The 16,500-nt window shown below is 46.6% G+C and overlaps 1 protein-coding gene across 1 annotated transcript in view; it reads left to right on the top strand.

Moving 5' to 3' along the window:
- Positions 1-16,500, top strand: part of UHRF2 (ubiquitin like with PHD and ring finger domains 2) — an 898,530-nt gene that overhangs the window by 862,872 nt on the left and 19,158 nt on the right. The window contains exon 15 of the mRNA XM_085633451.1: positions 14,148-14,246. Coding sequence (XP_085489577.1) covers positions 14,148-14,246 — 99 coding nt within the window. The remainder of the gene's footprint in view (positions 1-14,147; positions 14,247-16,500) is intronic.

Here is a 16,500-nt window from a genome sequence, read left to right as displayed (position 1 = left end):
TTCAAGTTATGATTCCGATTTTTTGGCCTCTATCCTGGATTTCGGTGAGACTGACTCTGACGCTGTTGGGCCTCATGGCCTGCTGCAACCTGTTGGTAAAATATGCCAGGTGGCATATGCGGGCTCTGCAGTGGGACCTGAAGTTTCAGTGGGCACAGCATTGAGGAAATCTCACCGATGTGGTCCAGTTCTCAGAAGGAACTGCAACTCATCTACAGTGGTGGTTGACGAACCATGGTTGGGTCAACGACAGTCACTTCCCCAGTCACAATTAACATTGGTGATAGATACGTCACTTCTGGGATGGGGCGGCCATCTGGGAGAGGTGGAGATCCGGGAATACTGGTCTCCAGCAGAGTCAGGGCTCCACATAAATCTGTTGGAGCTCCGAGCGATTCGATATTCATTGAAAGGCTTTCTTCCCTCTGTCAAGGGGAAGCTAGTGCAGTTGTTCAAGGACAACACGACTGCCCTGTGGTACAGCAACAAGCAGGGCGGGGTGGAGTCGTGGACCCTTTGTCGAGCTGCCCCACGTCTTTGGACATGGCTGGAATAGCATGGCATAACCCTGATGGTTCAACACCTGGCAGGTCTTTGAACGCCAGGGCGGACAAACTCAGCCGTCGATGCCTAGCAGATCACGAATGGAGTCTCAGTCCGAGATGAAGCAAGGTATCTTTCAACAGTGGGGAGAACCTTGGTTAGATTTGTTTGCCTTCCGAAGAGAATGCGCAGTGTCAGCTATACTACACGCTGGAGTTTCCGAGGCGGCTATCGCTCAGCGACTCCTTTCATCGTGATTGGAGCTCATGCCTGCTGTACGCCTTTCCGCCCATACCACTCCTGCCCAGGGTTCTGAAGATCAGGAGCGACCGGGCCCAAGTCATTCTTGTGGCTCTGGACTGGGCAAAGAGAGTTTGGTATCCAGAGCTTCTCAAGATTAGCATCGATCCTTGGATCAGGCTGCCCCTTTAGGAGGCTCTTTTGTCGCAGCAGCAGGGGAGAGCTCTCCGCCTGAACCTGTCAACTCTGCACCTTCGTGCGTGGAGAATGAGCAGCGGCAGTTGATGGCTTTTGAACTTCCTCCCGAGGTTTGTAATGTTATTCTGGCAGCCAGGCGTCCCTCCACTAAGACGATATACACCTGCCATTGGCAGAAATATGTATTATACTGTCCAGAAAGGTCTATTGACGCTCTTTCTGCTTAACTTTCTGCTGTCATGTTATTCATTGTAAACCTTGCCCAACAGGGCTCTGCTTTGGGAACTCTCAAGGGTTATCTCTCTGCTTTTTTGCGGCTGCCAGACCAACCCTTTCTCTTCAAATCTCCTATTGTACATACATTTCTAAATGGGCTGGCTCACTTGTTTCTTCCCATTCCCTTTGTTATGTCACAGTGAGACCTTAATTAGGTCCTCACCTACCTGATGTGTGCTCCCTTTGAGCCTCTACACAGTTGTCCCCTCCGGCTGTTCACCATCAAAACAGCCTTCTTAGTAGTGATCAAATCAGCCCGGAGGGTGAGTTGCAGGCGTTATCTTGCTCGCCTCCCTATTTAATGTCCTTTCCGGACAAAGTGGTGCTTCGCACTCCGCTTCCTTTTTGCCAAAAGTTGTGACCCCATTCCATCTGGGTTAATCCATCACTCTGCCCACCTATTTTGCTCCTCCGCATCCCTCTAAGGAAGAGGAACGTCTCCACCGACTGGACCCAAAAAGAGCGTTGTTGTTCTACCTTGACCGCACAAAATAGTTCCAGGTGGACGACCAACTCTTTGTGGGGTACGGGGGACCAAAGAGGGGGAAGGCAGTGCAGAAAAGGACCATTTCAAGCTGGGTTGTTCTTTGCATTAAGATCTGCTATCTCCGGGCAAAGTAACAGCCCCCTTAGGGATTAAGGGTCCATTCCACTAGGGGAAAGGCTGCAATTACGGCCTTGGCTCGGGTGTCCCAATCCAAGACATCTGCCAGGCGGCAACGTGGGCATCATTTCACACGTTTGCAAGACACTACTGCCTAGATGGTCAGGTCTGCAGGGATGGGCATTTTGCCCGCTCGGTCCTGCCTGGACTTTCTACTTTAAGGTATTGGTCCGCAGCCCACTGCCGGATGGTATTGCTTGGGTATCTAATTCAAAGGTAAGGAATTTGCAGCTAGAAGTCTCTATGAGATAAATAAGTTACTTACCGCTGGTAACGACTATCTAGCTGCAGATTCCTTACAGCCCCACCCATGCCTCCTCGCTTTGCAGACTAATATTGCTGGGCTAGGGTTTCTCCCCCTTTCACGGCCCTTGTTTTGGTCACAACTGTGTCAGTTACTTCATGGCTCTGCACTTCTGGTGTGGAAAAAAACTGAAAGTACTGATGTCAGTGCGCCTGGGTTGTGCCTATATAGGCACCTCAACGTCATAACCAACGCTGAAGACGTCACGCAAATGCCAGCTTTCTTGTGGTTTTTCATCAATGTACACTCCCAGGTTTTGCACAACATGCAATGTTTACGATCCCTTTGTACTGGTCCAGGGCCAGAAATTTTTCGGGAGTGTTATGGGGCTTTTGGAAGGAGAGCAACATAAAAACTATGTTTTATCTTCGTTGAATTTCAGGCAGTTTTTTTTTTTGCCAACTGGCCATTCCTTGTATGCATGGGTGGAGGTTACCTGTCTAGTTAGAGCAGTTTTTCCCGAGAGACACTATTAGCTGCGCGTCATCCACTTAATTCACAAAAGAGATTCCAAAGGATCTAATCAGAGTCAGCAGTGGACGTATGCATATGTTAAAGAGAATGGGGCTCAGTGCCAAGTCCTGAGGCACCCCATGATTTTTTCCTAAACCGTGACCAGAAAGGATGGAGTGAGATAGCTTGATATCTGACAGGAATGATTAAATACACTCTAGGAAAGATCCTTCCATGCCTATCTTTCAGTCTCTGAAGCAGTATCTGGTGATTGACAGTGTCAAATGCAGCAGACTGATCCAAAGTATCAAAACTGCTGTTTTACCACTGTCAATCACCATCCTCAATTCATCAAAATTCCCGATTAGTGCTGACTCCGTACCATGCGCTGGTCTGAAGCTCTTCTGTTCCACCTCCAGAGTGTTATGGTTTTTCAGAAAATTTGCTAGTAATTTATCATGTGTTTCTCCTCTATTTTTGTTGGATAAGGAAGTTGGGAAATTAGACAATAATTACTCTGATTGTTTAGGTCAGCAGTTGGTTTCTTCAGTAGTGTAGTGGCTAAATATTTTTTCCAAACCTGTGTTACAGTACTACTCTTCAAAGATTGTTTGCAAATTTTTGCCAAACTTGAGAGCAGTTCCTCCTCCCTATCTTTCCACATATAGGTAGGCAAAGGGTCCAGCAAGGAACCAGAGGAGATGCTCGACATCAGTGTTCTAAATTCTTCTCCTGTTATCAGTTCGAATCTGTCTAATTTTGGCCTTATTCCTTCTAGGCGTATTGGATCTGCCCTCTTTCATTTGTGGGTTGTTAAACAATGGGCCACTAGTAATATCTGGTAGGATCGACTCAATTTTACTGAAGCATTCTGTTAAATTCTCGCACAGATCTTGTGAAGGCTTCACAGATTATTTTGAACAAACTGGGTCAACTAGAGTCTTCACCATCTTAAATGTCTTTTTACATTTATTAGTAGCTCCATTATTATTTTAGTGTAATAATTTTCTTTAGCTTTGCTGATTTCTGTTTTATAATTATTCAGTGCTGCTTTTAATTGTAGCTTATCACTTCCTTCTATATATATATATATATAAGGAAAAGGAGTTGCCCCTATTGCACTCTATTTCAGGGGGCCGTGAAGTGCACCACCGCGCTACTTTAGCGGGTCGCAGTCTACCTATTTTGGGCAGCAATTGCGGATCGACAGACCCCCTGAAATAGAGTGCTTTGAGGTGAGATGCATTGGCAAAAAGAAAATCGTTTTTGAACATGTGGAAGACTGGCAGCCCACATGGGTATTATGTTTTAAACTACCACTCCCAGGATGCTTTGCACTTGCCTTGAACTCACCTGAGGATAATGAGAGTTACATGATGTTATATAATGGTGGACTTTTGTGCACAGACTTTTGATGCATGCAGCCTTTGAGAAAGGAAGTCTCCTTCCGAAACGCGTCAGGCATTTGTTTGCTGTGTGTGCATCTATCCTGAAGCTGCTCTCTGTGGAATAAAGTTTGTTGAAATTGTGCGCTTCGCCTGGGGGCAACTCCTTTTCCTTATATATATATATATATATATATATATATATATTACCTACTGGCGGTCGCCAGTAGGTAGTTATAGTTAGGACCCTGTTTCCATAGGAAATCCGCAACATTCTATTTGGAATAACTTTGGCGCCGGTCGACGAATCCTCACGAAATTTTCAAAATAGGTGGGGCACTCCGCTCCGCTCCGCTCCTACACTGAAAGTCTCGGGGGGATTCGTCAAGCGTGGGCTGAGAAAAAAGGGGTGTCCCAAAACGCGTTTTTCCCATGCATTTTTCCATAGGACCTTTAGACACAGCTACAGCCCGAACGGCTGAACAGAGTTACTTGAAATTTGGCAGAGAGGTAGTCCTCAGGTCAAGGAAGTGCCTTTTGTAGGTCTGGTGTAAATCTGTTCAGTAGTTCCTGAGAAAATAGCATTTAAATCAATATATATATCTGAGCCAGCTTACGGTGCGCTTACCGTGCGCTTACGGTAAGCTTACCGTACGCGTACGGTGCCGTGCGCGAGCACGATTCTGATTGGCTGTTAGATCTTAGTAAACATTCAAATCGTTCGAAACCAGGAAGCGGCGGCCGCCATTTTCTCTCTCGCACTCTGAGGGGGGGAGGAAAAACAAAGGGAAAAAACATGTAAAGGGACTGTTTAGACAGCTCCTAACCACCTAGCCTTGTTGAATGTGTCCCCAAATAACCCCCAAGCCCAAAAAGTCATTTTTAATTTTTTTTAAAAATCGCCGATTACGCTTACCGTACGCGTACGGTAAAAATTATTTTAAAAAAAATAATTATCCACACTCTCCCCACCCCGTGTGCAAATGGTGCCTGCAGGGCACCATTTCTGCATGGCATAAAATTTAATAAGAAAAATTTTAAAGCTTACCTTACACAACGAAGCGCATAATATGTCCTCCATGTGCGCACGGTGCGCGAAGCGCATCGTGCGTACATGGCCCATTCAGCGTAACGTGGGTGCGCGTAGCGCACCGCGTGCCCACCGTGCGTGCGCGGCACTAACTGCGTAAAGTGGGCGCGCGGGCTGTGCGAAGCGCACCGCGTGCTCACTGTGCGCGCACGGTGCGCGAAGCGCACCATGCGCGCACGGAACGAACTGCGTTAAGTGGGCGCGCACGCCACGAATGGTGTAAAGTAACTTAGCATTTAAAAAACCGTACAAATTCACTTAAAAAACCATAGGTTTCACACACGTTATAGTTAGGAATTAGCATTTAAAAAACCTTGCAAATTCAGTGAAAAAACCATAGGTTTCACACATGTTATAGTTAGCTGGACATTTTACTGATAAAAAACCATTGAAATTCCCCCGTTATAGTTAGTGCAGGCAACTATAACTCACGCGACCGCAATCCTCTGCTGATGCTAATACTGTATTTAGACAATTATTTGCCCATGTCTTCTTCCATTAAATTTTAGCTATACATATATTACAAATATTTTTTTTTCATAAAGACACATATGTCATCAGCAGAGGATTGCGGTCGCGTGAGTTATAGTTGCCTGCACTAACTATAACGGGGGAATATATATATATATAAGTCATGCACAAATACGTACATACGTAAACACATACATATATACACATATATATATATATATATATATATATGTGTGATCAAGGCCTCTGGAAGGCCGAAACACGTAATGGCGGTTGGTGCAGGGAACATAACAGAATAAAATAACAGCACCGCAATTTTGGGTCCATTTCGTCTTTATCCTGGCCTATGGGAGTGTGTATGAGACGAGCAATACGGATATATATTTATATATATATATATGTATATATATTATCTACCGGCGGTCGCCAGTAGATAGTTATAGTTAGGACCGAGTTTCCATAGGAAATCTGAAAATTCTATTTTGAATACCTTTGGCGCCGGTTGACAAATCCTCGCGAAATTTTCAAAACTAATGGGGCGCTCCGTTCAGCTCCTACCCTGAAAGTCTCGGGGTGATTCGTCAAGCGGGGGCCGAGAAAAAAGGGGGGTCCCAAAACGCGTTTTCCCTATGCATTTTTCCATAGGACCTTTAGTCGAATGTACAGCCCGAACGGCTGAACAGAATTACTTGAAATTTGGCAGAGAGGTGGTGCTCAGGTCAGGGAAGTGCATTTTGCAGGTCTGGTGTCAATCTGTTCAGTAGTTCCTGAGAAAATAGCATTTAAAAGCATATAAATATCTATAAGCGCGCACCGTGCGAGCACCCTAACGTGCGCGAGTGTAATTCTGATTGGTGGTTACATGTTAGTCAACGTTTGAATCGGTCGAAATCAGGAAGTGTCGGCCGCCATTTTGTTTGTTTTCAGTGCGAGAGTGAAAAAAGAAAGGTGGCGAATGTGAAAAGGGGGCAGGGTAGAGGGTTCCTGACCCCCTAGCCTTTGTCAGGGGGTCCCTGAAGGACCCTGAAGGCAGAATTTTTTTTTTTAATTTTGTTTTTTTTTTAAATCGCGGGGGTAGATGCGTGCACGGTAAAAAACCAAAAAAAAAAAAACATTTTAATACGTAGTTTATTGTAAAATAAATATATTGAAAAAATTATAATACAGAAATAAATTAGCATTTAAAAAAACGTACAAATTCACTGAAAATACCATAGGTTTCACACACGTTATAGTTAGGAATTAGCATTTAAAAAACCTTGCAAATTCACTTAAAAAACCATAGGTTTCACACATGTTATAGTTAGGTGGATATTTCACTCGTAAAAAAACAATGAAATTCCCCCGTTATAGTTAGTTCAGACCACCACTCTATCACAAGGATGATGTCATCAGTGATGTCATGAGTGATGCCACTGACCATGTCATGAGTGATGTAATATGTGACGTCATGAGCAGTGGATTGCAGGCGCACGAGTTATAGTTATCTGAACTAACTATAACGGGAGAATTTCATTGTTTTTTTACGAGTGAAATATCCACCTAACTATAACATGTGTGAAACCTATGGTTTTTTAAGTGAATATATATATATATATATATATATATATATATATATATATATATATATATACATATAAATTGTAGTAGGTAAGGAGAGTGCCCACCGGACCGGGTCTGAGGTACTGACACGGGGGCTCACTCCGGATGATGCCACTTTCGGCCAAGCATAGGGTCTTTTGTCTGTTGTGTCTTGTCTCCCCTCCATTGGAGGAGGTGCTGGGTCTCGAGGGGGTTCTCCTTCCTCCTCTAGGGGGTCTTAGTAGTTTAAATCACATAGGGGCGACAGGCACACTGCAAGTTGGGGGGGCTGTTTGGGCTCATGCAGGGGTGCAGGGAGGGGGGAGTTTTGTTGGGGCTGTTGGGTTGGGGTTGGGTATTGTTTATTTGTACCACAAGGCAGAAGTATTGTTGTGCTATTTCTAAAGTGCTCTCTGGGGGGCGATTGATCGACTTCGGCTATGATGGGGCGTAGGGGACTGAGTCTTTTGTCCTGGAATGTTAATGGACTGGGGGACAGGATAAAACGGGGGGTGGTCCTGCAGTTCCTAAAACGAATTTCACCAGATATAGTCTTTCTGCAGGAAACACACCTCATTGGAAACTCCTTTCGTGCCATGAACAGACGGGGCTATCGCCTTATGGCCCACTCGGGCTTCACGTCTGGTTCGAGGGGTGTGGGCATTATGGCTAAGACCTCGCTCCCGTTGGAAGTTGATGAGGTGCTCCATGATGACAGGGGACGATACACGGTTCTGGTGGGTAGATTGGAGGGTAGAGTGATTGTTTTCGTTTCTGTTTATGTCCCGCCAGGGTTGCAAACGACTACTTTTGCGGATCTGGGGCGCCTCCTCCTTGGCCTTCCGGAGGGGATTCTAGTGGTTGGGGGGGATTTTAACGCTGTGGTTTCCGGGACTGAGGATCGTCACCCCCCTAGGGATCTCCCCCGTGCCCAAGCGTGGTTGTCCGGCCTCTTGGATACCTTGGGGCTGGTGGATTGTTGGCGGTTGAAACATCCTACGCAGATACAGTACACCTTTCATTCCGGGGCTCATGGCAGTCTTTCGAGACTTGATTATGTCCTGATGCCAGCGGTACAGGCGGGGCGGGTTGGGGAGGTACGACATTTGGCGCGGGGTATTTCAGACCACTCCCCGCTCCTGTTGCACTTCGACATTGTCCCGAGGGGGGAGGGGAGGGTGGCCCCGATTAATCCCTGGTACCTGCGTGACCCCACAATTCGCGCAGATTTGGTTAAATCTCTTAAGCGATATTTTGAAGACAATGTGGGGTCTGTGTCGTCCGCGGTTTCTCTGTGGGAGGCGTTTAAGACGGTACTCCGGGGGGAGGCCCTGTCCCTCATTTCCCATTCCCGGAGGCGCGAGCGGGAGGAGGTGACCCGTATTGAAACTGAAATAACCGAGTTGGAGGGTGATTTGGAGTGTGGGGTGACGGACGACAAATTGCATGCTCTCCGACTCAAGCAGGCGGACTACAAGGCCCTCGTCACGGAGGCAGCCAGGGGCCTCAGTAGAGCGCAACAGGGGAGACTGTATGATGTGGGTGATAAGGCTGGTAAACTGATTGCGTGGCTGGATAAAAAGGAGAGAGCGAGTCGAGTTGTCCCGTCGATTGAGAAATTGGATGGTGTGTGTGTCACTGAACCAGGAGAAATTGTTGATTGCTTTGCAGAATATTTCCGTGGGGTGTATTCCCCGGTATCTTCCCGCTCGGAAGAGGATTCCCATGCCCTGCTTAAAGACATTGCGCTGCCTTCCCTTTCAGAGGAGGATAAAGTGTTGTTGGACGCGACCCCAACATCTGAGGAGATTGCCCTCGCCATACGTTCGGTCGCCTCCGGCAAGGCCATGGGTCCTAATGGCCTTCCCATCGAATTGTACAAACTACGACCGGATACGCTGGCGCCGCATCTCTGTGCTATGTTCCTCGCGGCCCGCTCGGTGGGTTCCCTCCCGCTGGACCAGCGTCTGGCCACTATCGTGGTTATTCATAAGGAGGGGAGGCCGCGGGATCGGGTCACGTCTTACAGGCCCATTTCGCTGTTGAATGCGGAACCCAAAATTCTCGCCAAGGTGCTGGCTAATCGGCTGGTAGGCGTGGTGTGCGATCTGATTCACCAGGACCAGTCCGGCTTTATCCCTCATCGCAACACCGCGCTCAACCTGCGGCGTTTGCATGGGGTGCTCGCGCGGGTCCCGTTCATACGAGAGCCGGCCGTTTTGGCGTCCCTGGACGCCACTATGGCGTTTGACACGCTTGAGTGGCCATATATTTGGGCGACGCTGGCTAAGTTTGGTTTTGGCCCGGGATTTATTGGTTGGGTGAAACTGTTATACTCCGGACCGCTGGCGCAGGTGGCGGTGAACGGTAGAGTGTCGGCTCTGTTTGAGCTGGGCAGGGGCATGCGGCAGGGCTGCCCGCTATCGCCGCTCCTCTTCGCGCTTGCCTTGGAGCCCCTGGCGGAGTGGCTGCGGTGGCACCCTTCTATCCGTGGTCTCCGATGGACCCCCGAGTATGAGGATCGCGTATCCCTTTACGCTGATGATATTCTCTTATACCTTGCTTCCCCGCGTAAATCGCTGATTGTACTTGTGGATGTTTTGCATTCATTTGGCCGCAACTCCGGCTTAGTCATCAACTGGGCTAAATCCTGTGTGTATGTCCTTTCCGGGGAGGCTCCTATCCTTCCGCGGGGTTGTCCTATCCAGATCGCTCCGCAGGGATTTAAGTACCTGGGTATCTTCATTACCCTGGACGCTGAGGCCCGATATAAACAGAACTTGCTCCCCCCCCCTCCAGCGCCTGAAGGAGGACGTGGCGCGTTGGAGGCGCTTGCCGCTCTCACCGCTTGGCCGTGCGGCATTGTTTAAGATGATGTCGCTGCCACGTTTCCTATACGCTTTACAGAACACGATGGACGTTGTCCCGGCGCGCTACTTTCGCGAAGTGGAGAGTCTGCAGCGACGCCTGTTCTGGGAGGGTAGGCCGCGTATCGCCCTTGCGAAGCTGACGCTCCCGTGGTACGACGGGGGGGTCGCCCTCCCAGACATCAAACGATATTACTGGGCCTCCCAGCTGGCTGCTATAAACCATGGCCTTTATGGGCCCGCTCTTAACCCGGCCTTTGAAATGGATAAACTATTACTGCCGGGTGGCGACTATAATCGGGCGCTTTATTCTAGATCGCTCGACGCACGTCTGACGGGCCCTACGCGGGTCGCGGTACGGGTGTGGCACGCGGCAAACTTGGCGATGGGGTGGAAGGATCGGTTAACCCGGGCGACGCCGCTGTATGCATCTGAGCGGCTGGGCTCTCTGTGGACCTCGAGGGGCTTTGAGAAGTGGGACATGATAGGCATTAGCAAGGTGGGCGATCTCTGGACGAGGGGGGGATTCAAAACGTTCGATGTGCTGCAGACTGAATTCCAGTTGCAGGACAGGGAGTACTTTCGATATATCCAGGTCCGTCACGCGCTGTGCTCCGTATTCCCGGATGTTGCCTCCATCCCGGAGTATTCCCCTCTGGAAGATAGAGTGCTAGATGGGCATGTACCGGACGGCACGATTTCATTGATTTACAAAAAGCTCATCAACGATCGCTCGGGACTGCTGACTAGCCTTCGTGAGGTGTGGGTGGCTGATGGATTGGAGCTGGATGACGAGGATTGGGTGTCTGCGGTGGCCTCCCCGAAAGAGGTGGCCATACCGGCTCGCCTTCGCTTCGTCCAGCTCAAGATACTCCATAGGGTCTATGTTACGGGGCCGGGTCTGATGCGTATGGGATATGCCGTGGATGGGTTGTGTAAGCGTGGGTGTGGTTCTTTAGGGACCTTCCTCCATATTTTGTGGGAATGCCCGGAGGTGGCGTAATTCTGGCGTGATGTGCACGCGGTGTTGCAGGCGGTCACGCATGTGACGCTGCTTCCCGAGGCGAGGAGATGTCTGCTAAATGTGTGGGAGCCGACTGACTACTCAGTGCCGCAGACGTGGTGGGTGACTCTGGGATATATGGTGGCCAAGCGTGACATTGCGCAATTGTGGGGTTCCCAAAGGTTGCCAACGGTCTCGGCGTGGAAGGACAACATGGATTGGTGTATGTTTCGGGAAAAGGTGGTGTATGTTGCGAGAGGTAAGCCTGGGAAATGGGTGAAAGTGTGGGGCCCCTGGAACACCTACCGTGGCGGAATTTGTACCCCGCCGCTGACGCCTGATCTGGCACTGGCCCCGTCTCCTTAGTCTGCTTGTCGCCTTGGTTCTGGGCTTTGAGTCCACTTTGTCTCCTATCCCCCCCGCTATTCCTGTGGATCGTTAGGGTCCTCCCCAGGGGAGCTCATACTGTTGCCTTGACTTTTGGCTGCCTTGTGGATTTGTTTGTCGTTTCTTATATAAAAATGGAACCGCCATGTGGGGGGTCCGGACGGTGTGGCCGCCAATGCTTCCTTCAACTCCTGTGACCTCTCTCACGCTGCAGCGACTGTTTACTGACTGTATTCTATGCTCATACTGTTTGCTAGCGGCCGGCCCGAAGGTTGTGGGCCCATCTTTGTATATCTTTTGAATTCTGTAATAAAGGTTCCAAAAAAAAAAAAAAAAGAAAAGGCTACATACGTATAAATATAAAAAGGTGTCCACAATCTTTCTTTTTTTAAATACATAAAAATAAAGACGCACACATGCTTAATATTTATTCAAACTCGAAAATGTGCCATCAAATTGCACACGTGTGTGTGTGCGCGCGTGTGTAATTAAAAATGTTAAGGGTGATCAAATTTATAAAATGATGTTTTGGTCAAAATATCAAACTAAAAAAATTATGTTATTATAAAAGATGTCAGAAAAGTTGTTTAAAAAAATGTTTTAGAAAATGGTTTTATCATTTGGAACTGCAGTTGTGGAAGTTTGGAAATAAACAAGTCTCAGTTCAATCCCTAGATACCATCAAACATGGTCACAGAGTGGGCAACTCCACAAATAGAACTATGTGCAGCTCCCACCATTAAAAGTAGTACACGTCCACAATCAATAGGGAATGCCATCACAATATTTTAGTAAGGAACATTTGCTTACGCTTTTCCACCCCTCCCCATTTACTTAGGTGATTCGCAAGATGAGGCAAGCTACAATGACATTGATTTAGTATTCCCCACATGGACACTTTGGCGATGGAACTCCCAACTACTTGATATGTCAATTCATCTTTTTCACAAGCTGTCTACCCAACACAATCTCTTTAGACAGCAACTGGGTGCTCTTCTGTGTCCTAGACCCATGCTCTTTGATTCTGACAATCCGGCATCTTAAGACTTCAAATGTATGCATTTACAGTTACCTACAGAATGTATGGCTGTACTTAAGGAAGCGTGTCACTCAATGACAAGAGCTTGCAGTGTTCCTAAGTAGAGATGATCTGTTCATTACTGTAAATCTTTTCAAATAACATACATGATTCCACACAGCACATTCTGCAGTACCTCTTATTCCTACATAAGTTACCGTTAGCTAACATGTCAGTTTGTTATTTAGCCTCACTAGCTAATTATCTGTAAAACCAAAGACACCTTTCCTTTTTCAGGTTACTCCTTCAAGTTTCATTGAAGGCCTTAAAAGAATAATACCACCCAGATCTATTCCTTCCAGACTTATGGAAGTACCTAGTGAACTATTACATAACACTACCATATAGTACATTGCTTTGAAAGCTGCTTTACGGATGGTCATTACTTCTCTGCTCATTCGGTAAATAGCAGGCTGTAGCCATTGAAATAAACGATTTTCAAATGCATAAAGATAGGGTTGTTTTACAAACATACACTCGCTTTCTGCTCCGTGCAAACTCTACTTTTCCTAAAAAATCAAATCATTGAGCTTCTAATCTTCTTCTGTAACACACAATATTTAGTGGAAAAGCTGTTGCGTATGTTGGATGTCAAACATGCGCTCATGTGCTACCTCCAAAGAACAAAGCAGTTCAAAAAGACTACTGTTTGTAACCCTCATTGCACCACATCAGGGTAATTCCATCTCTAGTGCAGTGAGTGCCAGCTGTATTGTTTGTTGCATTTCAATGTACTTGCCTGAGCTAAGCGTAAATGTCAGCATGCCACAGGCTCAATCCATTCACAAAGAAAAGTCCCAATAGGGTTTTCCTTCGTAACATTCCAATGGCTGATATGTGTGTGTGCTTCATTGACTTTCCTCCACTCACTTACTAAACATTAGTTTTTAGACATCCATGTGTAGAGCTAGGAACACGTAGGTTACTCAGTTTTTAAAACTTTACCACCTCCTCAATTACTTTTTGGTTTTCAGTTTGTACACAGCATGTGTTTTGCAATAAGACATGCTACAAATGGAAAATGTCACTTACTAGGTTTGCAGCTTATAGTGTTGTAGGTTGAAAGACGACCCTCTCATTTCCCTAGTGTTGGAGAAAATAGCTATTACACTTACCATTTTTGTATCAGACTGTACCTAATTCTTCAATTATCCAACAGGAAACCCACCTCTCCAACATCCTAGAAAAAACACAATCTATTGAATCTATTTCCCTGTGCTTTGTGGGCTTCAGGGACATGTCAAGCATCATATGTCATGCAAGAAACTGAAACTTGGACTCAAGAAAAACAACTTAAAATGATCTGTTCCCCACACTAGATGGTAGGAGAGTGTACAGCATGTGATCTACAGCACTTTACACTGCAAACCAAATGTGACATACAAATAAAGTTGTGCATTTAATACCAATGAATCATCAAATGATGTCCATGGATCCTTATGGTACATAACAGTGGAAGTAAATAGTGCATTCGACAGAGGGTACAACAGCAGAGATTCATCCTTGTAGGTTGTGTTCTATATTTGTTGTATACTAGATTGGCCTATGTTTTTATTTTTGTGGACGAATTACATACTTTTTATACATTTTGTTTTTTGTCACAACAGAATTTCCTGAAGAAAGTAGAACAGACATTTATGTGTGTCTGCTGTCAAGAGTTGGTTTACCAGCCAGTAACAACAGATTGCCTACACAATGTGTGCAAGGTAAGTAGAGGCTTTGTTTGTACACAGTACTGGCTTGCGGAATGCCTTATTATACTGACACAGTTGTTGATGTGGACTGCATCGCTCTTGAATTGTATTGACATGCCTTTTTTTTTACTTAAAATTATTGTAAAAAGGGGAACACAGCCCATTTCTTTTTTCATACTTGGTGAGTTTTCTTTTGATAACTTCCAATGTTATTGATTTTGCAGCAACAACAAAAGATACAAACATGACCACAGTCTATCAAGCCAAGACAATAAGTACTTATGTTATGTTATTCGGGATTTATAGAGCGCACGGCTACTCGATTGAGTGTCCCGGCGCTAAAACAACCTAGTCGTGGCTGACGAACAGGCACTAAGCTTGCTGAGATGAGAATACTATTGCTGAAATAGCCATATTTTCAATGACTTCCTAAAGGACATAAGGCTCCTGTATCAGTCTAAGTGCAGAAGGGAGACTATTCCAGAGGTGAGCTGCATGCACCTGAAAGGATCGACCCCCTGTACGTGCCCGATGTAATGTAGAAATACGCGCGAGATGCAGCGCAGAAGATCTCAGAGCGCGAGGTGGGCGGTAAAATTGAACTCTATCCCTAAGATATGGGGCCCCTGAGCCGTGGAGTGCCTTGAAGGCCAAAACCATTGCTTTAAAAGTTATCCTCTTGCGGATCAAGTTCCTTCAGCTAATCCCCACGTCCAGTCCATAGTAAGTCCACCATATGCCCCAAATCTTCTCGTGTTTGTGTGGGCAGCCTCATGCCTCAAATATGGGTCACTCCTGATGAGCATACCAATCCACTCCCCTCCGCCACTTCACCACCGATTGGGGTGTGGGGGGGATTGGGAGACCTCCATTTGCGGGCAATATGTCACTTGGCCACAAGTGTTGCTACCCTGATAAACATGCGTTCCATCCTCTACTCACCCACGTCTTCCAGAAACCCAAACAAAGCAACCTGGGGCGCAGGGGAGTTATGTATGTAATGTTTAGTTAATTAAGTTGGACCAACCGGAGGCACATGGGGATAGCAGATTCCATAGGGCCAATCTAGCCTCACACCACTCCTCATCATCAAGCTTACCTCCCCAGGCCCCCCACCTCCTTCATAGCCTAGGAAAGCGGTCTGGAGCATTTATAACTAGAGAATAATAGATTGGGTGATGGCTCCTCAGCCTTCCCATCAACAGTTTAGCCTCGAGGGGGTTGAATTCAGCAATCTGCAAGTTGGGAGGAGGTGGGATGTTGACCAAGAGGGTGTGCTGCAGCTGCAGATACTTAATGGAACTGGGTGTGGGAGAACTGGTACTGCTCCTGCAGTTCTTTGAACGCCTGTATGTCACTACTTGCCCAGACATCTCCAAGGTGAGCTATACCTATTCTATCCCATCACAAAAACCTTCCAAACCAGCAGTGTGGTGCAACCACATCACCTGACGTTCATGGGTCAGCCCGGTAAGTTTATAATCCCAGCCTTTAAAGCAGATTGCCCCCCTCCAGCACAGTAGTGCTACCCGAGTACAGTCGGGGAGAGCTTGTGGAATTGGGGCCCCATGGAGCAGACCCATCCAGGCGTAGCAAGGCCAGCTCTGCCTGGTAGGTTGGGTCATCCCACCACGTACCTGGTGAGTTTTTAGAACTTGTCTCTTCCCTTAACTGCTTATTACAACATAGTGTCCCAGGGTATGAATTATCTCTGGCCCAAAGTGGTATGAAATGATTTTTTTACCTTTGCTGCTGCTGAGAAATAAATAAAGAGGGGTCAAACCATTAAAATGTCTCTCTCTCTAAAGTACTTTGAAGTTGGGTTTTAAAATTGTCTTGGTCTGGGGCCTTCCACAACCAGCAGCACTCGCTTTCAAAATAAAACTCAGAAACTTAGAGAAAGAAACTATGCAAAGAGATGGCAACATTCTCAGGTAGCGATAAAGTCAAAAACAAAATTCCTCTGCTGCCACCTATGCATTTTTTAAGTACGTGATGGACGTGATTAGGAGCTTTTATTTTTTTTATCATATTGTTTATGCTCAAGGCATCCTCCTAACAGAGCAGAGTAACATACTACTTTTAAACTCCTTTGTGATGATATAGCACTCATTCTGAGGACCCTCAATGTTCTCCTAGGGATGAAGGGCATCTGCTGAACGTGATCATTACCCCCACCCCATAAGGTCTCCTCAATTTTTAATAGTTTCTTGGTATCTAGTGCATGAAACACATTGTCATAATTTGAGGGATTTCAGTGAATTGA

This window comes from Triturus cristatus, chromosome 2_1, assembly GCF_964204655.1.
Source record: "Triturus cristatus chromosome 2_1, aTriCri1.1, whole genome shotgun sequence".
NCBI lineage: Eukaryota > Metazoa > Chordata > Amphibia > Caudata > Salamandridae > Triturus > Triturus cristatus.
This window is presented reverse-complemented; position numbering and strand designations above follow the sequence as displayed.